This window comes from Lampetra fluviatilis, chromosome 8 (assembly GCF_964198595.1).
Source record: "Lampetra fluviatilis chromosome 8, kcLamFluv1.1, whole genome shotgun sequence".
NCBI classification, from domain to species: domain Eukaryota; kingdom Metazoa; phylum Chordata; class Hyperoartia; order Petromyzontiformes; family Petromyzontidae; genus Lampetra; species Lampetra fluviatilis.
The window spans coordinates 3,554,891-3,580,387 of NC_136282.1; the positions used below are offsets into that span (position 1 = coordinate 3,554,891).

The following is a 25,497-nucleotide window of genomic DNA, read 5'->3' on the forward strand; positions in this document are numbered from 1 at the left end:
TACAACGTACCGGACCACAACTTGGGTCCAGGTCCATGTGTTGGTGACTCTGTAGGACGTAGAACGTAGATTTCTTCAGGATGAACAACAGCAGCCGGTCCCTTTGGGGGACCCGGCTTATATCCTCTGTGGCGTGGCTGGCTCCGCCTTTAGCCACGACCACCTTCTAGAATCCTTGAGCAGGATCTCGACCCTGACACGTGACCACCCCTAGCCCTCACTTGGGGGCCCTGTGTAGACTTAACCGGTCACGTGTCCTCTGGGGTCAACCAGAGTGCCATGGCCCCTAGTAGCCCCATTTCTATGGACGGCACTCCCACACCCTATCCTGTAGGGGCCGGCACTACACGCAGAGCGTGGTGCCATCCAGCACTGCCAGTCAGCGCTCACCGAGCCCCTCTAGGGCCGGTACTACACCTACATCCAAGTGGTGTCCGTGATGTCAATACATCGCACACCGTGCCTCTCTAGGGCCGGCGTTACACAGTGACATCCTGCGATGTCACTACAAAGGTTTAGAGATGGTCGTAGCCTAAGTGTGTCAGCAGCATGGGCTGGGCAGCTAATTTTAATGTCGGAGAAAACCCCGACACTGGCAGTAGGTCTACACCAATCAAAGGGCTGCCAGGCAATCATTGCACCTAGCTCCACACGCCCACACTGCTGACGGTGGAGGTTGACAAGAAAACACAAATCAAGTCATGACCCAAAGTGGTTGATGACATCTTTTCAATGATTGCTGAGCTCATAACCATCTTCTCAGTTGAAATTGTGTCTGTGTTTGTATATATGGATGGCTTCATGAACGAATCTTTGTTGATAGCCAGTAGGCTTGCAAATTACCATCATCTTAGAGAAATCAATTTCGTGTGAGCCAGCTGCATTAAAATAACGATCAGCCACAGCAGAAGTATTGGTCCTGCCATGTTTCAAATCTGCCTTATGCTCACAAACACGGTCCGAGACATGTCGCTTCGTTTCCCCAATGTAACTGCTGCCGCAGATACAGCTTAATTTGTAGACGCCGGGATATTGCATGTCAGGAATCTTGTCCTTCACAGATGGGATCAGATCACGAATGTTATGTACTGTGTTAAATCGGACCTGGATCTTGTGTTTGTTCATGATTTTAGAAATATTTTTGGTTACCTCTGCTATGTATGGCAAGGTGATGGTTTTTATTGGATCCTCAGATGGTTCCTTCCTCACAGTTGGGGTGATGGCTTTGCGGATTGCGTAGTATCCATTTTTACATGCTTTAATAAAAAAAAGTCAGACTATTGTTATCTTCTCATTATATTGGGATTGATTTTTGTCCATTAAAATCAATTGCAATTGATATAATAATCTGGACTGAGCTTTTCCTTGCTCAATATAGCTTAAAACAAGTTATACTTCTGGTGTGTTAACTAGAGCTGGGCAATTATTTTCATTCCCAGCCTGGAATTCTTAGAATTGAACATCGTTCGTGACAGGATTGTGGGAATTATAGATTTGTGGAATCCACGGGGGGGGGGGGGGGGGGGGGGAGCTGTATGAAGTATGGTGGAGCATTCATACATTAAGGGAGGGCCCATGGGGCCTGGCTGGCCTAATGGCATCTCCATTGAAATGTGTAGCCAGTGACACTTCTGGTCAATAATGGCTGGCTGCCTAGGCTCTAGACAGAGCACCTAAGTGAATGATCTAACGTACATATATCATTGTCTGTACACTTGGCTATACCCTTAGCTGTTCTGCGCCATTCATGGGTGTTGAATCTGTTCATGCTACAATGCAGTTCTTTGTACCGTGTCTGTACAATCATCTCCATGTATATACATCTCCATGCATATACATCTCTATTATGTACATCTCTCTGTGGGGGGCCTGGTGGTACATGCCATTAACCCAGCACTTTGGAGGCAGTGATAGTCGATTGCAAAACAATCCCAAATAGCTGGGCTGCAAAATGGCCAGAATATGACAGTGCTGCGCGTGGGTTCTTCACGATCCAATCTTTTTTATTGGTTTCCCCTCATCCATGGCTTTCTTGGGGCATTGCAGATTTCTCCAAAATTGTCATTTACAACTCTTGTACACAACCGAATTGAAGCACCCACCTTCTTCCTGCTAAATGAAGCTTTCATGGAAAAGTACTGCCATTATTATTGAAATATTAATTTAAAATGTCCAATATATATAAAAGAAAAATCACACGACTATTTTTTAGCCAAAATATGTAAAAGTAAGATATATATTTTTTTAATATTTTTAATTAACTGATATTTTGCCTCGATTTGACGAGAGTTGTACATGCATACTTGTTTTAAAAATGGAAGCGTGTGCCTGCACTTATGTTTCATTTGTTTTGTATGTGCAGTGCATCTTTTCATGGTTTTCATCTAAATGCTAACTCTTTCTTGTCTTCCTACAGATATTATATCATAATAAAACAAACGTAGAAAGTTTTGTACGTAGTGTTATTGTTTTTCCACCTACATCTGATGAAGTGTATGCATAAGGAACTTTAGATGGATTTTTTTCATTTGTGAATAGAATGTGGAACAGTGTGATAAATGGTTAAGCTGGTTTTATTGCCCTTTTTTTATCAAGATAACAAACACATCACCAAGTAGGCCTCCCAACAACATCGCCACTTACTCACATGATTCATCTCACTTTTGCACACGAGCTGATGTCATCACTCCATCTTTATGGTGGTGGTTACCCTCCTGGGTATGTTCTGTTCTATGGCTGTCATTCAATCGCCACGGGCTCAGGGAAAACCAACGAAAATTGACCACGACTCTACAGTCATGTGAGCATGGTGACACGTTGATTTAACATATGCATACAGGGATACGTGGTTTTATTTAAGATATATGTTCATGGTACGCGCATAAATAATAATATACATTCGCATAGTGTTACGCAGTCATAAAAGTATGGTCAGTAAAAGTGTGAACGGTTAATAGACATGCATTATTAAAACAATCACTCCGCCCATTGCTCATGTCTACAGATTTCCACGGTGATTAACTGTCATGAATATTTTAGCAGTGCCACCATCGCTCATTCAATGACCAAGAAGCTTCACATTTCACCCCACATCAGCTTGTTTCCCCAGATCTGGTGAATGTGATTTTAAAAAGTAATGATTTTTTATCAATGGTCCATGTTTTTGCAGAGGTAATCAACAATGCTCTGAGTGCTTGAGCCTTTGTCTTTATTATCAGTATATGTCTTTTCTTGAGAAAAACTATTTTGTGAGTGTATTCAAGGACTCAAAGGAAAAATGCAATTAATATTACATTAAAACAAAGCGAAAAATGTAGCCTTTATATGTAATGATATTGTTGGAAATGTCTTTGAAATATTGCCCATGCTTTCGTGCATGTCCTCTTCAATATGGCAAATGCTAAGCTGTAACAGAATTTGGGAACCACGGAAACGATGTTGTTGCATAGCTTTTTGTTTATAAGAGTGTCTGCAATGTGTTGCACATACGGTGTGTGCTAAAAAAAAGTTTGGAAACATCCGTCGTGCTCAAATTTGAAACAGCTATTCAGCTGGCACTTACATCAGCACTTTTGTTTTAATTGGAAAGGGGATTAGAGACAGAGAGTTGTTTTTGATCTAATCATACGGAAGACTAATTACTCTGCGGTTTTGAAATTACTTTGTTAATGAAGTGAATATTGACATAAACATTCATACTAGGTTATACTCCATTATAATGTTGCTTTAAACATTGGATGTTATGTGTGTGCACGAACGTGCACTGCTTTATAGCGTACTGCGCTTAAATCTCCAATTTGACGGGTTAAAGATAATTACAGCACTTCCAAGTGCACGCGGAGGGTTGGATGTGAGACTCACAAGCTGAAGGCTGTGATTTCAAATACCTGTCCGTGTTCAACTCAGCCCTCAGGCCATTAAAATAAGTACCACTTTGAAGGAGGTCAGCAGTCGTCACCCTGAAGAGAAACTGGCTCCCATTACCAAAAATTAAAATGTTTCCAGCACAGGCTTAAGAGATACCAATGAATATGACCACTGCACCAGTCATTTTAGTAGGACAACACACTGATTTAAGATATATATGAGATACATAGCTGTATTTAAACTGCAGTATAGTTTGTAAGTATTTGTAGGAATAAATGAATACATTTGCACAGTGGTAAACAAGCACAAAATTACTGTCAATAGACGTACATTATTAAAACGATCACTGAGTCTATTCCTCGGAGATGGCTACAGCGTTTAACCGTAGTGAATAATAACTCAAACTAATAACATTTTGGCATTTTGTACTTCCAAACAAACATAACGCTTACCCTTCTTGCGAATGCTTTTAATCGCACTAGCTTTGATAGATTAACTGTGATTTACCAATACAGCTAGGGGGATGCAACGTGTTTTTTTTTCAGCCCAGAGGTCAAGAACTCATTGGTGGCACAGGACTCTTTCATTCGGGTGATCAAACCATCACCTTTGAAATTGGACTCCTTCATCAAGGAGATCACAACCTCACTCGTGTACAAAGCTAAATGTCACCTACTCAGGGAATCAAAGCCTCAGCCTCGTGGCCAGGTCTTTTTTTTCACTCAGGAGATCAATGTTTCACTTCCAGACCAGGATTGCTCCATCACACCTCACCCCTAGGCCGGCCTCTGGCTATTCCATCTATGAAATTAAAATCAAAACTCCCCATTACAGTACTCTACTATTAAAATAACACCGTCACTCCTGGGCCTCGACTTGGAATGAACATATTCATCTGCGCCATGGCTGGTCTCTTCTCTTCACGAGATACAAATGTCGGCACGAGACCACAGTTCTGCAATCCTCTTCTACCCCCTGTGGCGTGTAGCTTCCTCCCTTGGCTACCCACAGTTTATATTCCCTCTAACTGTGCTTGTCCAGGCTTTAAAATCATGTTTTTATTTTTGTTCCTGTTTAGTGCCAATATACATAGCGACAATAACTATCATAATAGAGCAAGTTGCAGTGTCTCCCTGCCCAATAAATCATTGGTTAGTGCTCATCTCCATTGGCAGCACTGAGCCAGAAGTGTAAATTCCACATTTATTTGTGGTGGAACGGGGGCGCAGCGTTTAACACACTCCACTATGAACCCGACTACCAAAGTTCTATTCTAACAACCCTACTGACCGACATAGCATAGGGAAGCCTTAATCCAGCAGTGTATTGACAAAGGGCTGTAAAATTGACTTTGATATTGTATTATGGTGTAAGTTATGCTTGTCAGAGGACATAGGGCAAACACTATTGACTGATCGCCAAGTGTTAGACAAGTAATAATATACAACGTTATAATGTTATGGAATGTGTAAGCAAACAACATATTAGCAATGGAGTTAATATATTAATGATGGGTTTTTTTTATGAATGGACAAGCATGAATAGTTTTGCACTTTGACAGACATCACCTGATTGGCATGCCCATAGAGCATGGTTGTATGATAGGAGATGAGACCTCCTTAAGGCACATACATGTCTTTAACTGTGTGAAAATCAACAAACAATCATCACTCACAGTGCAAATATACACAAGTGTAATTTAAACACATACATCCTCTACCAAATATGATTCCCTCAACATGTGCTAAACCTTCTATCCATTCCTATTCCATTTAAACAATTGAATTACTCTACTTAGATGCAGAAACTGCCAGCCCATTTGTTTGTTTAGGAAATATTGGGATGGATTGTGTACACTTTTAAAGTCAGGTTAACCAATGGCGATGTGCTCATTAATTGTAAAAATTCGCGTCACATTCTTCTTGCTTTGAAAACAAAGGTTATGGTATTTTAATGATCTAATATGCAATTCAAGGGAATCTTGTTCATATGAAATTGATTTATATAAAATACTGCTTCATACAAGCTACAGTTATTATGACATATGGATTGGGTATTAATTTCGTAGAAAGCTGACAATATAATTTACAGTGTGCAATTTATATATATAAAAAAAGTATTGTATACAAGTACAATACATTTAAATGATTGATAATTCTTCTATGCCCTTTTACTTAATATGTTACCCTTTTCTTTGGGCATGTGGGTTTTAATATAAATATATTTTTAGCTAATACTAATGCCAGTTATTAAAGCAAACAAATGAGAATTCCATTTCAAGTCAATATTGGTCAACTTTTTTCTTACATGAGTATGTGAGCACCAGCAGCCTCTTTAAATCAAGCGTTATCAGTCGCAGACATTGGGATGAAGCCATGTGATTACACTTGCCAGACTGCCATACACTTGTGAGCACTGTGCATTGATTGAGCCAATGCAGATATTGTATAGTGGCTTTGAAATTGTGATTTATTCAAGCATTTAGTTGTAACCCACACCAGTGCAATCGGTCACCGGCACGTAAAATGTTGTCTGCACTCATACTGATGATAATTTATCACTCTTTCACAGCTCGCAATTTCTCTACATTCGAAGATGCACACTCACACACACACGCATGGGTGCATGTGTATCGCAGCCTTGGCTGGTTAACCGATATATGATAGCTTGTTGTTTTGACAGCAAGTAGTTCATCATAGAGATGTAGTCTGTGCCTTGTGTAGCTTGTCGTGGTTCAGATTTGCTAAATTTCATATTTCCTCTAATTAATAATAATAATAATCAATACAAAGATAATGGGTTAGAGCGGTGATGTTGATGGTCGATTTTTCACCCATGTCTGGACGTGGAGGAAGAATATTTTTTAGTTCATATATTCATGTTTATTTGTTTTGGCCCTTAATATTAGTACAGTAACATACAAGTTTTCACATCACTACTGAATGATGGGTTAAGTCAAATCCTGATCAGGATTTTAAGTAACGGTACTCTAACCACTGCACCATCTGGCTGCATCCTAGATAAATAAATGACTGTTTTCTTTCCTGTGTATTTGTTTTTGTGATCTGAAACAAGTACATAACCCCAAGAAGGATATTTCTCAGTATTCTATTTTTCCTAAGTAAGAACTACAATGTCATCGATATTGTACAATATAAACAATATTTGTTATTATGTAATACTTCCTAACATAGAAGGACAAAGATCCCACTTTAACGGACTATTGGGATAAGTGCTGTTAGTGAGCATGAATGAAGGCCGGTATGGCACACGAGGGGGTGGGTGACCAGCTCCACTCCTGCCTCCCCAATGCTGATGTTTACACACTGCACCAGGAACTTATTTAAGTCTGAGTCGACATAGGGGAGCCCCAGTAACAGCTCCCCAAATAATCTACTGATGACTTTTATACAGCATTACTCATGAAAATTGCGTCTCACAATCGCTGGGGAACGACAGGCACGAGCTGGAAGGCTGTTAGGTAGTAAGCCGGCGCCAACAATTGTTCTGCAGTTCTCTATGTATTAAGATGTTTTCAGTATTTAGTGAGCATTCATACATGTGGAAGAAACTCCAAGTATGCACGGGGGCAACACTTCATCCCATACAAACGGGACAGATTATATAAGTCCACACTTTTCTGAACTGTGTTTTGCTGTGCGATCCGCAAATCCTCACCTCCACAGTTCTATATTGTATGCGGGCATCGCCACTGCCCGGCTGCTATCAGATGCAACTTGTATTGATGGCACAGCAATCTGTATTTATGTTGAACTTTATTCGCACCGTACGTAGCCAATCGTACTAACTTGCCAATAGTGGTTGTTCAATGGATAGTCTGGCTCTACTTCAGAACGATTAAGGGTTACGACTTTGACTTGCCTTTAGCTTCAGTTATTTTGAGCAATACTTTTTCAATATAGGGAATTCCAATACAGCGTGATCACAACATCACCAGGATACACGGTACTAAGATGAGGGCATTATTCTTCCCTTGTTTTATTCACCCTTCAGGGCTCGCAAGACTTGTATTGCAATGCCTACAGATAGCAGAACTCCCTGTGTCATGGGTGCTGGGGTCAGCACTCATAGATGGTGCCCTGTAAATTGCACTCAAAGCTCAGAATGCATAACTAGATATTGGTGTTCCTGTCATCATGCCCCAGTTCACTTTGCTTTTACCAGGCTGTCCCCGTAGAAAACCCTTAAAAGGTTTCTGATCTTACATGACTAAATGTACGTAGGTATGTTGAACTTCTTTCGCATCGCACGCAGTCAACCGTGCTAATCTGAGATGCTGGGGAAGGACAACAAACTAGACACATAAAGCAGTTCTAAATAAATTAGTTTTAAATATAATAATGTTTCTCTTGTGCCTACGGCTCTACCCTCTATCACATTATCCCCGTCATCCTATGCTCTTAACTTTTCCCTTAAACATTTGTTTGTCTCTTTCTCCAATGTTATTTCAATTGTGCTGTCTGCGTCATGTCATACGGTGAAGACATTTCATTTGGAACTTTTGCAGACTAATGCCACCCAATGAGCTCGTGGCCCTCACAAGGATATTCCATAGAACTATTGCTTAAGTCCCTTCAAGTGGCATTTGTATTGTATAATAGGGGCAGCACTTTCCTATTTTCCGCGCGACAGAAACATGCCATTCATATGACAGTCAACAGTCAGAGCTATGTTTCTTTGTTAAACATTCAGAGTTGGAGTTTATACAAATTATTCGTGCATTCATTGGTGACCAAGTTGACACCATTAACTCAATACGGAAACAATTTGAATTCATAATCAACGTTTTTGGGTTTAGATCGCGTTATTTATAAATGTGTCGTAACCCTCCACCACCCGACACGGCCAATCAGTAAAAAAGTGTCACGTTGACAAAAGACAATTAGTTCACTGCTTTAGCCCACCGGTGTGTTGAAGCGTGAAACCACAACATTTACAATTTGAGTACGACGTTTCGCTGGTAATTGCATCCAGCATCATCGGGCTGTATATACGCTTCAACACACCGGTGGGCTAAAGCAGTGAACTAATTGTCTTTTGTCAACGTGACACTTTTTTACTGATTGGCCGTGTCGGGTGGTGGAGGGTTACGACACATTTATAAATAACGCGATCTAAACCCAAAAACGTTGATTATGAATAATATTGGTCGCGAAAGCCTACGTGTTAATTTGAATTCATATAGCATCTAAATGCAACTGCATCTAGAGGCACTTTACACAAGTGAGGTGCTACACAGGAGAATGTTTGAGAACCCAGTATTATTATTAAAGTGTACATAGCCTGGCACAAGCACCGTGGTGACATCACTGCCACTTAGTGGTGAAGGGCGGTTGTTGTTGTTGTTCTTATTAGAGGCCATCCATTTAGTACGTACGCTTGGAGGGGGGGAGGGGGTGACCCAAATGCGCACGCTTGCGTATTGGGGGCCTACTGACAACGTACGCATAGGAAACAGGGCGGGGGGGTGAAGCCTCGATAATAATGTGTCTACATTGGCCTTCAAATGAGTTAGATAGTCCGGCGGTGGACTATCTGTTTGTTTAAACACGTTAATATTATTAATCCTTGTTCGTTTCTGCGTGGATTAAATATCGGCCGTTCTATAGGATTCGGGGGGGGGGGGGGGGGGGTGCGTCAAGCGTACGTACGCAGGTGGGGGGGGGGTTAAAAAGTATGCGTGCATACAGTGAGGGGGGAGGGGTCATGTTTTGACAAATTTTTGCGTACCTACTAAATGGATGGCCCCTTATTGTGGGTGGCTGAAACCCAGATTTCAGGATCTCAGTGGTGCTGGTTCAGTGTCCTGAACTATAACACTGGTCTACAGCCAAAATGCTTCCACCTCAACCGTGAGTAGTCCAACTTTACTTATTCTGGGTCACTGAGAATTAAAATTATGCTTAAAATTGTTGATTGGCTTTAGTTTTCAAGATATGCTACTGGGTCAGTATATACGACCCTTGACTTGGGAATGGCGGAGGATAAGTGAGTTATAAAGGGAAGGGATCTCAATTTAAACCAGAAATGACTAAATTACATCTTTGACTGGATCTATTAATAATTCTATGACTGGGTTTGGACAGTACTTGCTTTTTGAGCAAAACAATGAATGATGCAATCTGAAACTGGTATTGTATCATACATGATATAAATTGCATCATGTTATTCCTAGAAGTCATGGATGATGCAATCATAACTCGGCTGAACAAATTGCCCTATATCAGCTCTAGAAATCATACAGTGTCGTGCTGTTTATTTGTCAGTGTTTGATTTTGCAAAGGGACACATTTCTGTTTAGCCAAAGTGAGCAGAGATGCCTCGTACTTGTGTGAACAAAGCAGATAACTTCTGCTATGTTTGTGGCAAAGTGACTTTTGCATCACAAAAGCGCAGTATAACCACTGGTTAAGAAAGCCTATTGCCTTTATTTTGGCTGCAAAATTGTAGATCTGGACAAGATGTGGGCCCCACACATATGCTGCAACACTTATGCTACAAATATTCACCAGTGGTTGAACAGGAAAATGGAATCTATGCCTTTTGCAGAGCGATTTCACCAGGACATTGCAACAATGAAGAAACGCTATCAGGGCAAATGGAGCCCATCAATGCTTGAATACAATTCCTGGACAGTGACAAGAGATGCTCCATTGAATGAATACAAGAGACAAGCCAAGAAGTGCCGAGTAGACACTGAATAAGGACTAAACTATGTTCTTATATATGCATAATCGTTTTTTTATTTTTGGTTATCCCTGCTATGTAAGGTAAGGTGATGGTTTTGATTGGATCTTTAGATGGCTCCTTCCTCAAGGTTGGGGTGATGGCTTTGCGGATTGTGTAATCTTGAACAAACACAAGATCCAGGTCCGATTTAACACAGTGCACAACATTCGTGACCTAATCCCATCTGTAAAGGACAAGATTCCTGACATGCAATATCCCGGCATCTACAAACTAAGCTGTTCCTGCAGCAGTTACATTGGGGAAACCAAACGACATGTCTCGGACCGTGTTCGTGAACACAATGCAGATCTGAAACATGTCAGGACCAATACTTGTGCCGTAGCTGATCATTACTTTAATGCGGCTGGCTCACATGAAATTGATTTCTCTAAGACGATGGTACTTTGCAAGCCGACTGGCTATCAACAGATTCGTTCACAAAGCCATTCATATATACAGACACATACACACTATGAGATCTCTTTTACCAGTGGCAAAATATAATAGTAAGTTTTTACCCTTTTAAACTGGCACAAAACTGACACCTTTATTCAAGGCATCATGTTTGCAATAACCACAGCACAAGTAGTCAAAAAAAGCAAACAAAAAGAAGCAACTCTGATAATGATAATAATATGCACTGTCCTTGAAGTTGATTGGTCCACACCCGAGACGGCTTTCTTTAGAGCCTAGTCCCCATTGGTGTTGGACCAGATGACACCAGAAGGCGTACAACTCAAACACAGTGCAATATCAGAGTATTGAGAGCTCGGGCAAAGCATTTACACTATGCGATCTCTTTTACTAGTGGCAAAATATAATAGTAAGTTTTTACCCTTTTAAACTGGTACAAAACTGACACCTTTATTCAAGGCATCATGTTTGCAATAACCACAACACAAGTAGTCAAAAAAGCAAACAAAAAGAAGCAACTCTGATAATGATAATAATATGCACTGTCCTTGAAGTTGATTGGTCCACACCCGAGAAAGCCGTCTCGGGTGTGGACACATGAAAAGACATACGTTTACACTTTGTGTAAAACTCTACTATATGCACAATATACATAGACGTAAAATGTAAAAACTTAAATATCTTGTTAACAGTAGCCAATCAGTTGTTTTAATTGTCATGTTTGAATTCAGCACGTCAAAATCCATAATAAACATTACATTTCGTCTGAAGCAGACGACGTCTAAAACATTATAGACCAGTGTAACATATGCAGCTATCTCCACTTATTTTTTCTGTTAAGTCTCTGGATAGTTTTATAATGAGTATTATTTATAGTAGGTGATAGATGAAAGCTTAAGTAATCAGCATCACCTTCACCTTCCCAAACATGAATGAGTAGAATAACACCGGCATGTCTTTATTATTGTCCTTTTGGCTCCCAAAACATCGCATCCGATTTATGAAATGATGAAGCCATTTGTTTTACATTAATTCAGTCCGAGTGGCATAAAAGTGTCTCTTTACCCAAACATGAGATGGTGCTCCTATGTACCGGTGTCATTGTGTAAGTGGTATACACCCTTTAGTGCTATGGCTGGGATTTAGTGGTATTCATTTTATTGATTGCCAAGAGAAACATTTCCTGATTTGGCCCCTAGCCTGGATTTGAACTCATAACCTATCACATCTTCTGACCACGGCACCAACATGTGACCTTAGCACAGACAAAATAATAATGGATGTTATTTTAACGGGCCTGTCCCATGCAATAAATATTACATTTTGGGTTAAAATAGATGTTGCCATTCTGAGACATATTACGTAATGTGTTGTGTCTCTGATGAACGGTAACGTTGACTGTGTATGTTTCATATTGATTTGTTGTTGCTGGATAGATGACCGACCTGGGCCTATTCCGTAATAGCCAGGTTAGATCATCTTTTTCTGCTATGCTTTTTTTACGGTTGCTTCATTTTAACAAGAGGATAAATCTGCTTCAATATTGAAAATGCTATCCTAATATGGAACTATACTATTTCACATTTTTGTTTCGACAAGGATTGCTTTGTTTGCAAATACAGAACGAGGCAGCTATGCAGCTCGCATGCTATGTAAAGGTCCAACTTTGTAACGCTACCATTGGCGGACAGGCGTCCACTAGAGGGAGCTCCAGGTAGCTCTTCTAGAGGCTGTTTGGCCGACGACTCCACACTGGCCAAATATCTTGGGGGGGGGAAAGGTGTGATGCTCACACCTTACCCCTCACTATATGCACATCCCTCAGTATTCGCTGTGCTGTAACCATTTATACTGCTGGGTGGACACGGGTGGGGGGGGGGGGGCAATTGAACAAGCGTGCCCATTGTTTCATTGGCCTCGCCGGGAGAATGAACCGGCGACCTCTGGGGCGCAGGTTCAGAGTGCGAAGCATTACACCGCGGCAGTAGTTTCTCCTACTTCTTCAGAAGACTCGATTAAGTTTCCTCGGTTTAGTTTTTTTTCCACTGAACTCTATGAAGCATAACTATGGCTAATTTACCGTAGGCAGCTCGTGGTGACCCAGACCGCTGAAAAGCACCAGTCATGGAGGTCTAATTTGTTTATATACAAGTCTGTGCATTCTAGTGTGCATAGCATGTGATCTCTGTTCATGCCAGTGAGGTCATATATCAGCCAGTTTCCCCTCCCGCCCTCTCCAAATTGTGTCATGTTGTTAAACACTTTAAGTGAGGGCTTGTAATTTGATGTTTGAAATTGTTTGAACGGGAAATTTTATTTACAAATGCACAACTACACATCACATGCAGACATCGTCTGTGCTGTAATTATTGCGTCAGTGCCACTTGGTCGGATGGCAAACAAGGATTAAGTGTAGGACGTTGTTTATCCAATGGGTCGACTTGCACCCTTTGCTGAGGGCCGCCAATAAAGCTGAGTGCTGGCGCAAACCCTTTGAGGCAGGGACCATCCTCCAATGGTGTTGTGACACAGTGCGGCTGTCCTGCTTTAACTAAGCACAGTATAATGATTGTGTATGTATCTATATTGAAGTTCTTTCGAACCGTATGTATCCAACCGTGCTAATTGGAGGTCCTGGGCCTTTCCTAGGTTGACTCAACCTCAAATGAGTAACTGGCTCGGTGTGTAAACATCGCTGACCAAATCACACTGGTCAAATCTTGGAAATGGGGTTGAGTCTGGATATCAGTTGGATGGACGACCAACAATCACAACGGGTGTCATTGGCTGCTGCGACGCTATGTTGTGAGCACATCAGGGCAGCGAAGCAAAACCCATTGCTTTACTGTCCACCTCTACCTACACGCATTTCCCAGCACGGTGGACAAATGGCCACTACAACCCACAGTGCATAGGCGAGTGCCCTCGTCCCGTAGTGCTGTTGACAAAAGGGTGACGCGTGCTTTTGTGAGTTTTTAGCAATGAGGATGTGAGCAGAGCTTCGTAGCTAACATCCCCATCAATGTGTCCACCCCCTGTTTGTCTGTAAACCTGCAGAGGGGCTACGGTGCCCAGCGAGAGGGGCTGCTCGCGCTGACGCTGGGCTCCGTGCTGCTGCTCGGCCTGCGCCTGCGCTGGATGTGCGGCGGCCCCCCGAGCTTCTCGGGCTCCGACAACCCAGCGGCTGACTCACCGGACACGCTCACGCGGGCCCTCACCTTCCACTACCTCCCGGCTGCCAACGTGGCACTGCTGCTGTGCCCGGCCACGCTCAGCTTTGACTGGTCCATGGACGCCGTACCGCTTGTGCGCTCCCTGCGCGATCCCCGCAACGTCGCCACCGGCCTCCTCTACCTGGGTCTGGCCGCCTTTCTGTGGTGCATCCTCCGTGGCCTCAGGGTAATGTCCATCCCCCTCACTCTCTCCTGTGCAGCCGTCTGTGCTGTACCGGTCTTCATAGGTGCTCGCTAACAGCACTTGCCCCAACAGTTTGTTAAGGCTATACGGGGATTTATGTCTTTGTGTGTGTGTGTGGGAAGCGGTGGTGTCGTGATTAGCACACTGCGCTTCAAACTTAGGAAGAGGAGTTTAATTCCTGCTAATGGCCAACACCATTGACGATTAACTGAACCGGTTCTGGGCCTCCCCTAGGTCGACTCAGCCTCAAAGGCGGTCAAGCGTGGTCCTGGCCACTCACCCCTTTGTGTGAAATGCCAGTGTTCATGGGTGTTCACTAACAGCCCCCATAGTCTGTTAAGACTATACAGGGGGTGATTGTCTTTGTTTGTGCACATAAGCTTTCACTTTATGGAGCATAGTTTCACTGCTGATGAGAGTAATCTTGATTTGTTTTTGATAAAGTTCCCTTCACGCCGGGCCATTTCAAACTGCTTTACGCGCGATACGCGACTCATATCGCATGTCATCTCAAACATTGTAGGGGCACCCCCAGTGGCAGCTGTCCCCTGTGGGGCACAAGGTGACTCAGCACCTGAACCTGCAAGCAGGGGGCGATTGCTCTGAGTAATCCAGGCGGTTGTGCTATATAGCGCTCTGACGTGTTTTTGGGTTGTGCCATGTGTTGTTAGAGTTTTGGCAGCGCTGGGTCAGTGGTGTTCATGCCCCATTTCAATGATGGAACCACAATGACCTACTAAGCCCCTTTCTTTAAATGTCAACTCTCTGGGACAAATTGATAAAACAGTTGGAAGCCAGTAGTTTAGTAGTACCCTGCAGGCAGGGTTGGCAAATCATGCATAGATGAATTCTGCAAGCTAATGAGATGGATTTTAAGACAGCAAATTATATTTATATGTCTTACATTATTTACCTCTGATTGCTTCCATTCCCACCTGTTTGAAAACAACAAAAAAACGTAGGTTTGAAGCATTCGTGACTGCAAGGATTCATACTTTTAGGTTTTTTCGGTAAAATCCCATAGGTAAAAATATTAACAACAATAATAAATGAAAATAAATCAATTCATTGATTTGAAAATAAATCAAATGATTAATTTATTTTACTTTATTATTATTTTATGTTTTACTTTTTATTATTTTTACCTACGTGACTTTACCGAAAAAACCTTAAAAGTAACAAAAAAACAATTGGATCAACCATACAGTTCCAGATGCTCTTGTTTCAGTTTGATCTTTCAGGGGAAGTTAAAAGAGTACCACTTTGTAGGTCATTCTGTGGATAGGCTGGCCATGCCATGGGAATTAAGAATTTGCACCATGCCTGAGGGCTGCCAACAAAGAGTGGAGTGCTGCCTCAGTGCTTCTTTGATCAGAGACACTTCTCCTCTAATATATATGAAAATTTTTTCCAACATCCAAACGCTTGCGTCCACAGCACAGAAAACGTGCACACAGAGGCGGACAGCCCCTATTGCACAAGAGCAAAACGAACGGCACGAGCTGCTCGGAGCATGGGGACGGCAGTGCCAATGGCGGTGCACCACCACCACCATCATCACCGCCGCCGCCGCCATCGCCACCTCCGCTCACGACCGTCGCCGTCGTGAAAAACGGCAGCAGGAAGTCCAACGGCGTCGCAGGGCCCGAGGGCAGGCGGGCACCGCGCCCCCGCTCGGAGCGGACGCTCAACGTGGCCATCGCGTCACTGGCGATGCTGGTGCTGCCCTTCGTGCCGGCCACCAACCTCTTCTTCTACGTGGGCTTCGTGATGGCCGAGCGGGTTCTCTACATCCCCAGCATGGGCTACTGCCTGCTGGTGGCGGCCGGCGCCCGGGCACTGGCGAACGCCGGAGGCGCTGCCTCTGCCGCCGCCACCGCCGCCGTCGCCGCCGGCGCTCCCTCCCCCGGTTCTGGCCGGCGACGGCGCAGGCTGCGGCGCGTGCTGCTCGGCGCCGTGACCGGCGGGCTGTTGGCAGTGCACGCGGCGCGCACCGTGCACCGCAACCGCGACTGGGCGAGCGAGGAGGCGCTCTACCGTGCCGGCATCGCCACCAACCCCGCCAAAGGTGCACTGCTACGTGTGCCGCGTGGGTTGTCACTGCGCCTCGGGTTTGCCACCCGAGCAGGTGCTTTTGCCAGGGTTTGTCGTATTTTTGCAGCAATTGTTCTGAGGAGATCTCTGAATCTGTTAGCAAAAAAACATTGCCACTGGGGAGACACAGGCGGTCGGGCGTGGTGCTGGCCACCCACCCCCTCGTATGTCGTGCTCGCCTTCATAGGTGGTTGCGGACAGCACTTGCCACAACAGTATGTTAAAGCTATATGGGGGATCTTTGTCTTTGTTGGAATGATGCAATTTCAAGTCGACTGAAGTCCCTGGCAGAGGCGTCACTTTGCTGCACTGCCAGCATGAGAGGTCACTCTGAAAATCAATGGTCTCATTCCGTCTGCAGGTGTTGGGAACATAAATTGAAAACAAAGAGACATATTTTGGCCATTAGAGAAGGAAAACAAACCTTTGCGTGTTTAAAAGCAGAGTCCAACAAATCACTGGGCAGGAATGCGGACGAAGGGATGTGCATGATAGCCGCTGCGTCAGTGCGAAAGTGCATACTTAGACCACGATTTGATTATAAGTGCTGTGTTTATTTTCATCCCATTGAACAAGGATAACAGTAAAGAGTAAAAATAAAAACGCAAGCAAACAATTTTGTAAGCGCTTAGGAAATGATTTAAAGGTTTTTTAAGCAGTAACATTTGGATGGGTCTCTCCCCTCATTGAGGAATGTGGACAGTGATTAATTTGTGTTTTCTTCTGCCGTGAAATTGACACGCGGACATGCCAGCCTGTATTCATTGGCTGAGGAGGGACCCTGTGGGTTTGTGTGATTAAGGGGAAATCAGTTTCATGTCTAAGTCTCCACGGAACTTAAATAAACTAACCACAATCTGTCTACATTGTTTATGCTTAGGAATATAATTACTTTTACACAACGCTATGTATCAGCGCTTTTGTGGGTGTGGATCTTGCACTTTCATCTCAGATAGATTCTAAGTGTTGGGGAGTGTTTAGGGACCAAAAAGTGGAACAAGTTCAACCTCGCAATAATATTTGTGGTCATCACCAGCCATTATTGTCCTTTACATAGCCAGGTGGAAGCCCATTCAGAATCAGAACACATTCTTGTGGAGGGAGCTGGTAGGAACGTTGGGTTGCTCGGTCAATGACCAGGGTCAACGGTGGCATGGTGTATTCCGCAAATATGCCCGACTGTAAGGGCGGGCACAAGCCGGCGTGAGTAGGTTAAACATTGAGTTTTATAAGGGCACCACGGGGTGACCAGCCCCTCCCCAACCAGCCCCACCTCTCCCACCCCCCACCCAGCCCCACCTCTCCCACCCCCCACCCAGCCCCACCCTCCCCAACCAGCCCCTCCCTCCCCACCCAGCCCCTCCCTGCACGACGGACGGACACAATAATCCCCTATGGGCTGGTGTAACCAGGAGGTTCCTACCAGTATTATGTATTTATACTGGAGGAATCCGATTCGCTCTAAAGCTCTTTTTCACAGATGACCAGTGGAGAGATATTCACAAGCGATGGCAGTGTAACTCTTATTATTTTATGCACAGGTATGTTCATTATGATAATTTAGTTGTACTTTTAAACCTTTGTACTTGGGATTTGTGTAATGTTCAGGCATAATAGTGACCTGCTCTTTTCGATGATGTCACAGGCTCTATACAATTTTAAGTGAAACATATGGCAAACTTAAATAGCAAGACATTTAATACGTGCTTAATTTGTCAGCTTCATGATCATGATACAATTTAATCTCCAAGCTTGAATAATATATTGGCTAAAAAGTATATGTAACATCACGATTTAGTAATTCAGACATTTATAAGATATGCAGTGTCGTTTTCATTTTCATATTTCATATTTTGTCCTAGTAGTGTTTTGTTGGCCCTTAAATTACTGTGCAGACTATTTTCTCCATCGACATGTACATGTTCACATTGTGTTTCAATTATAGTGTTGAATTTACTTCTCTCGTCCTCTGATTGGATGTAATGCTGGTTGGTGATGAGATTAAATCCGATTGATTGAATTACATCTGATCGTCTGATAAGCTGGAGTAACTGATAAGCCGTACTCCAGCCTATCAGCTGATCAGATGCAATTCAATTAATTAAATCTAATCTAAATGTGTTAACTTAAAACGGAACAAAAATTTTCTTTATAAAATAAATATGTATATATTTTGAAATATCATTATAAGGACTGGTCTGGTGAGCTAGTGACAATCAGAAGCTTCTCTAAACATTCACTATTAATGTATACAGTAACCATTGACACTGACATGAGACTGTGGTCAGAGTGCAGCAATCAAACTAAACTAGTGTTTAGTTTGTTGTCCTTCCCCCGCACCTCCGATGAGCACGGTTGGACACGAAGGGTGCGAAAGAAGTTCAACTTCTTTAAAATAAAAATGTTGCTAGTTCAACTCCCAGTCATGGGTTACTTAGCAGTCTATCATCCTGCAGGGGTCGATAATATGAGTACCACAAATTACATTGTTGTACTGTATCTCTACGCCCCAACATATATGCTCCCCACCTTCACCAACTACCATCCAGCAGGACGTAGATCGGTCAAAGTGCTGTTCATGCACACTCCCGACGGACCGAGACTGGCTCATCATCGTAGGAATGTGAAATTCCCACCATTGATTCAGGGCCTCAATGGACTTGAGTAGAAGCGCGTTATTTAGGCGTGGTTTTCAAATAGAATTGTCGCAAGCAGAGTATCTTGCAGCCTGGCTATTAGCTGTTGGGATGGTGCTGGGGGGGGGCAGGCTGGCGGTGTGTGGGACGTGGTGGATAACGAGAGAGGGAGAGACATTGCCTCGTATGTGCCGTGCGTGCGAGCAGCCTGGGGGAACCTGGGCAACGTGCTCAAGAGCCAGGGCAAGGTGGCCGAGGCAGAGCACGCCTACCGCAACGCCCTGCACCACCGCGGGAACATGGCCGACATGCTCTACAACCTGTGAGTGCCACAAACCCATGGCCAACACCTACACCACCGCCTTGCCTCAAACCCATCCACCTTCTCTTCTGTTAAGAGCCGCTCGCGGCGATGCACGCCCATAATGCAGCACTGTGGACGCAAGGGTTGGTGGATGTCGTGGTGCCATATCCTGGTTTTCCAGGAGAAAGCGGTACCGCAAAAATACGGACTCCCACCTGTTCCACCAGTATGAATGTAGCCCACTCACACACGTGAGTTTCCTTCCGGGTGCTCCTGTTTCCTCCCACATGTAAACGCGCATTAATTGGGCAACAACACCTTAATATATATAGACAACTACAGCGCTTCCAGCAATTGATGGTGCAGGCTCACCACCTGGCTGCCTTCCCACTTGTCTGTGGTTCTTTACGCTTTCTGTCTTTTAAAATATGTTTATTACAACTCAACACGAGCCCAGTACGAAGCACCCGTCACGGTGCCGAGGGGCGGGGGAGAGAACAGAAACTCTGTGAGAAAAAGCCCGAATTTGCTGCTCTAAGGCTTAATGAGGGGGGTGGGGGAGGGAGATTTGAGCTCTCTGCTCCACTCAGGTGGGGAAAGATAACTAATAAAGTGGTCAAAGAGACAGGGAAGGGGTGGGGAAGGGGGGAACGGGAGAGGGGGAAAATCACACCTTCTGTTTTAAAGAGTGAGCGAATATTGTGTGGCATGTTACAACTTTGAAATTATTACATTACTGTGGTATTTACTAAGTATGCCAGTACACAAACGTTTAGCCTTTGCAAATGGTCGAGGCAAGTGTTTGTAGTTAGCACGTGCTTACATTTTCACAAACAATGCTAGCTAATAATTTATCTTAGCAAATATGAATATATAATGTGTTATAATGCAATCCCACTTGCCAACTTGGTTAAAAGAGAAATTTGCGTCATTATCCTTGAATAAGTTTTTCCATGTAAGGACTGGTTCTGGCTTCATCCCTGCAAATGTTGTTGGTCACGAGAGTTCAGCAAATGTCTCGGGTGCAGAGCGTGCGTTCGGCAATGGTGGCTTTTGGACCGTCTGTGGTTCTGAAATACGTGTTTAGTGTAAGGAAATTGACCTCACAGGTATGTCCAAACATGTAGACCTAATCTAACACTCCTATAATGCTGCTGATGGGGGACAAAACAAAACATAGATGTGATTGCTTTTTTGCTTACTTTTTTTCCCACAAGCCTGAAACTGCCAATATCAGTGCAAGACTTAAATCATGACTGACAAAAGATGCAGGGTTTGTAATCGTGTAGCTTTCAAAGGGTAATTGTTCAGCACATATCCTACTAGCTTTACTACCCGGTTTCGCCCGAGACTTGGATTCTTGTCTTGGATTAATACACAGCCTACGCGGAGGGTGGGGGGGGGTGACGTCAGCAGGCACACTGCGTGACGCTGCCGCATGCGGATGACATCACAGATGTGACGGCACCGCTCACTTGCCGTGCAAAATATATCCATTATTGCCCCCCCCCCCCAACCAAAATACAAAAGTCTATTTTGAGACTTTTACCATTGTGTCCAGTCCCAGTCTGGAAGCTTCCCAGATGCCAAATTTCAAGTTTGTTGCATGTTGGGAAGTATGCTAAGCATTTCGAACAGACCAACATATTCACAAATGTCCCTTTTATATATAAGATATGCTGGCTAAGGCTATGCGATTTTCAACAGATTTAAGTCCAGGGATTTATTGTTAGAAGTTTGTTCGGTTTAAAAATGAATAACCATGTGTTTTTTTTGCTGTGTTCTTCTTGGTCGACTAAAAAAGGTGTCGTATATGTTAGTGAGAAACACATCACTGGTTGCAATATGAAAAGTAGAAAACATTTTGTGGCCTAAAATGTTTGGCCTTCTCTTGACATACACATCATGAATGTAATACGGGAAACCCTTGCCCACTGCGGGGGCTACGTCCTTAAAAATAGACGCAATTGGCATATGCATGATCCGCAAATGAAAATTGGAAAACTAGGATTTGGTTCACAGTTCACAAATTAAACACCCCCTCTTTTTGTTTTTATATTACCTTACATGAACCCAAATATGAAACAGTATCAATCTTGATTTGAAGCTTTCGTGACTGCAGAAATCCATAATCTTTGGTTATTTCGGTAAAGTCACGTAGATAGAAAATTAATAGATCACAACGTTTCGATCGCAACACAAGTCTTCAGGTGAGAGACGGTCGCTTGTGTTGCGATCGAAACGTCGTGATCTATTTCATTCACTATCTACGGGACTTTACTGGAAGAACCAAAGAGTATGGAACAGTATGTTTTATGTAAAATAGATCAATATTTCAATACAGTGTTAAATGTAATCTGTACAGTAAATGTTTAGAATGGCAAAAAAATTCTAATGAGAAATGAAAATCATGAGGGCCCGCACCTCAATGCCTCCTCACTGGACGATCGGATTATGCGACCTGAGACCCGCGGTGGGCTGTGTGGGAGACGAGATGGAGACAAGATGGCGGCAGCATCATCGCAAGCAGTGCAGTTAGAGCACCTGCACAGTGCTTCTTTACGATGCATCCTGTCCAGGAATCGGGCGGTCGACTGACAATGGTCGAGCCACAGGGGCAGGATTGGCAAACAATACCTCAATATATTTGACGCGAATGGTAAAATCTGCGATTGGGAAATGCACGATGGGCAAGGATTTGCTGTATATTATTAATACGGTTGGGCAGGCAGCAACACTGACAGGTGTGTGTTTATTTAGATAGGTATCCTTTAAACCAAGCCAAATTGTGACATATCTTTGTGAGTTCTGAGGAAAATTCATGGAGAGTTGCAGGTGGAGGAGTTACAAGAAAAATCCCATCACTACACGAACATTAGTGCAGGCTGGAAAACAATTTTACAACAAACGAGTGAAATTAAAAGCTAAATCGCACATCTGTTATGACCAACAGGACAACGTTTTTTGAAAGTCCAAACTGCGCACCACTGCACGATATGCAGAAATATAATTGAGATATAGTTTAATGCAACGTTAAAAAAGAGGCTGATCACGTTGACCCTTGTATGTCAAAATAGCCAAACCATTCAGTCAGTAGAGTTTTTAGGGGCTTGTGACCACTATTTCCAGCTGAACATTTTCACCTGTCGTATTCGAGAGAGGAAAATTGTGGAAAATAAAAAGCAAAGCTGCTCTTGGCGAACAGGATGTGTATGGCCGTGTGGACACAATGAGAAGATAGATACATTACATGACTGGTTCTGTCAATTTTCTTAAAACTACCCGCTTGCTGCTGGAATTTTTGAGAGCCTAAAATAAAATGTTTCGCTCCGGATGATCGCTGCAAAGTATGACCTGTGTTTTGATTTAGTGTGCTGATCTTAAAGGTGCATTGAAAAATTATAATACTCCGATTGATGCTCCTGCTGTTGTGGAGTGACTCATGCAGCCAGCTATGGCTGCAGGGTTTTGGTAGTACATGTTGTTTATGCCATTTATTGTGAAAATTCCGTCAGTTCCTATGATCACTGTTTCATTGCTTTATTTTGGTGATTTCGAAAAGTTTACTGGTTTGGCTATGTTTGTTTGTAGTACGGAGTAAGACTGATGGCCTTAATCTAAGTTGTCTTATGGTTGTTGTTGTTTGACTTGCATCCCACTGGGATTTTTGCACACAGCGTTGGTGTACGGTGTTTTTTCTGCAATATATTGCTGTCTTTTCTTGGATTTTCTTGGATTTTCTGTTAGCACGTATTCACATATTCACTTTAAGATGTTTTCTTGTTCGTGTTTTTGTTTTTTGTTTGTTGCGTTTGCACCCGATTCAAGAGCCGAATGGCTCACAGGGCTATACCTAATAAATGAACTTGAACTTGTCAGCAAAAGTGCAAATGGGAGGAAGCACCAAAGCAGGGCATCTCAAGCATTCGAGCACATTGCCTCATATGCTTTCAGCGTTGCCTCTGCCCAGTGTGTTCTGTGTTGACATCTTAAGCATTGTGACATTAAGCAGGATCAGTTGTATGCACAATATATGCAAGCAGTCTGTTTATAGAATCGGCCACATTTCATTTCTTGGCTGTAAAATTCTTGGCACAGACACCAAATTGTTAGTTTATATGTCTATGCTTACATTTGTTTGGCTTAACTTTTCCAAAAGAGCAAGATATAAGTTAAACATTGCAAGTGCTGCCATTGAGTACATTTTCAATGTATTGTGCTGCTTTTTAGCAAATGTAAAATGTTGGGATTTAAATGTATTGCAATGTAGTTAAACTAACACTGATGATCATAGCACATTATAATGTATGTTAGGAGTAGTAAGAGCATTTGATTAAAAAAACCCTGGCGTATCACAAGTAGCCATTTGCACATTTCCAGACATTAAAATGTTCATGAAGTTGCTATTTAAATAAATGTCGATTCACTGATTTTTGGCATAATGGTGAAAGGTTGCAATTATAATCCATGAAGTGAGAATGGTAAATTGCCACGAGTTTCGCTCACTGACATTTTATGAAATGAGTGTCTGGCAAGGCCATCGTCTCAATATACACCAATGTTCAATGTACAGTGCACGAGCCAATCGTTCAATTGGAGCTGGTGGTGTTTTTTTAAATAAATGAAATTAAATATTTGGCACGTCATGTACTTCAGCATGTCATAACGGAACGGGACCCAGGCGAATAAAAGACACCTTTCAATTGACCGATGTCTGCAGCGATCACAGACGGCTGAGTGGAACGGCGTTATAGGCGTTGTCGTGCGAGTCCGCGTCATGGCGAGTGTTGGTGAGAATGACCCTTCATTTGCGATTGTTGGCAGCATATAAATGGTTCCGCACCTCTTTAAAAATGCTAAACTCTCGGATTATATTTACTCAAGTGAAAAGTGCAGTTACTGCTTAACTTTTTAAAAGGCTCCTTTAAAATATGCTAATATTCAATTTGGAGTCTGCAATTGTGTTGAAATTTAATGACTTCGAACAACTATTTACAATAATTGTTTCTCTTGAGTAACTGCAGTGGCAGACATAGGTTCAGTTTGTATTTTCTCATCGTTGCATGGCTTAACAATTACTTGCCGGCACTAGTTTTGTGCGGCAGGTCCAGTAAGAGTACGTCTTTGAGTGTGCCGCTCAAATGGGTACTGTTAATGTCTTTCAACGTGGATTTTCGGCCATTCCCTGGACAAACCGGCACATTAACGAGAGCCTAATTGGATGTGGGAAAAGAGGAGGTTTGTGAATGTGCACAGACTGCAGAACAGTGGTCCCTTGAGGCTCCTCGCAGACGTTTTGTTGGGTCGGCTTTTTTCGTCCAGACGGGAGCTCGGGTGGGCAGTAATTCTATGAGATTGGGCCTTTGGCCGGTGGCCACTCGGACAAACTTTTGAAATTATGAAGGACGATGGAAAAGAAGTAAAAAGTGAAAGCGTATTGACCTACAGGCAAACATGGAGGCCAATTGTTTTTTTTCTCCCCTATATTCTTTCCTTGGCTGCTGTGTGGGCAATAGTGCTGAGTACAATGATGTCATGTGGTGTTCAATGTAAAGTTGACAAACACAACATTCAATCCTCTAAAGGGCCCTGGGGTCTTTTGTTTTTCAACACGCATGTAGGCATATTGTTCACACACCAAAAAAATAGCAGTTTATACTATCCATAATAGAGGTTTTTTTGGGTTAGATCGCGTAAATATATAAATATGTTGTTAAAACCCGCCAACCACCCAACACATTTATATATTTACGCGATCTAACCCCAAAAAAACCTCTTATGGATGATATTGGTCACGGAGGCCTACTACGTGTTAAACTATTTATATTAGTGAGCGTCTTTTAAGGCAGACACGGCACACAAATGCTAAAAATCTCTGACTTACAAAGTTGATGTCATAGAAGACTGTATTTTTATTATTATTCCAATGTAACTATTAGGGTGAAGTATTTGCATTGCATGTACGAGTGAGTGTGCTCAAGAACAGTGTAAGCCGTAACTGTCTATAAATGATAA

General features: G+C 43.0%; 1 protein-coding gene across 1 annotated transcript in view; it reads left to right on the forward strand.

Moving 5' to 3' along the window:
* Window positions 1–25,497, forward strand: part of TMTC2 (transmembrane O-mannosyltransferase targeting cadherins 2) — a 273,918-nt gene that overhangs the window by 189,434 nt on the left and 58,987 nt on the right. The window contains exons 4-6 of the mRNA XM_078858886.1: window positions 14,089–14,430; window positions 15,886–16,516; window positions 19,386–19,500. Of these exons, the coding sequence (XP_078715012.1) occupies window positions 14,089–14,430; window positions 15,886–16,516; window positions 19,386–19,500 (1,088 nt within the window). The remainder of the gene's footprint in view (window positions 1–14,088; window positions 14,431–15,885; window positions 16,517–19,385; window positions 19,501–25,497) is intronic.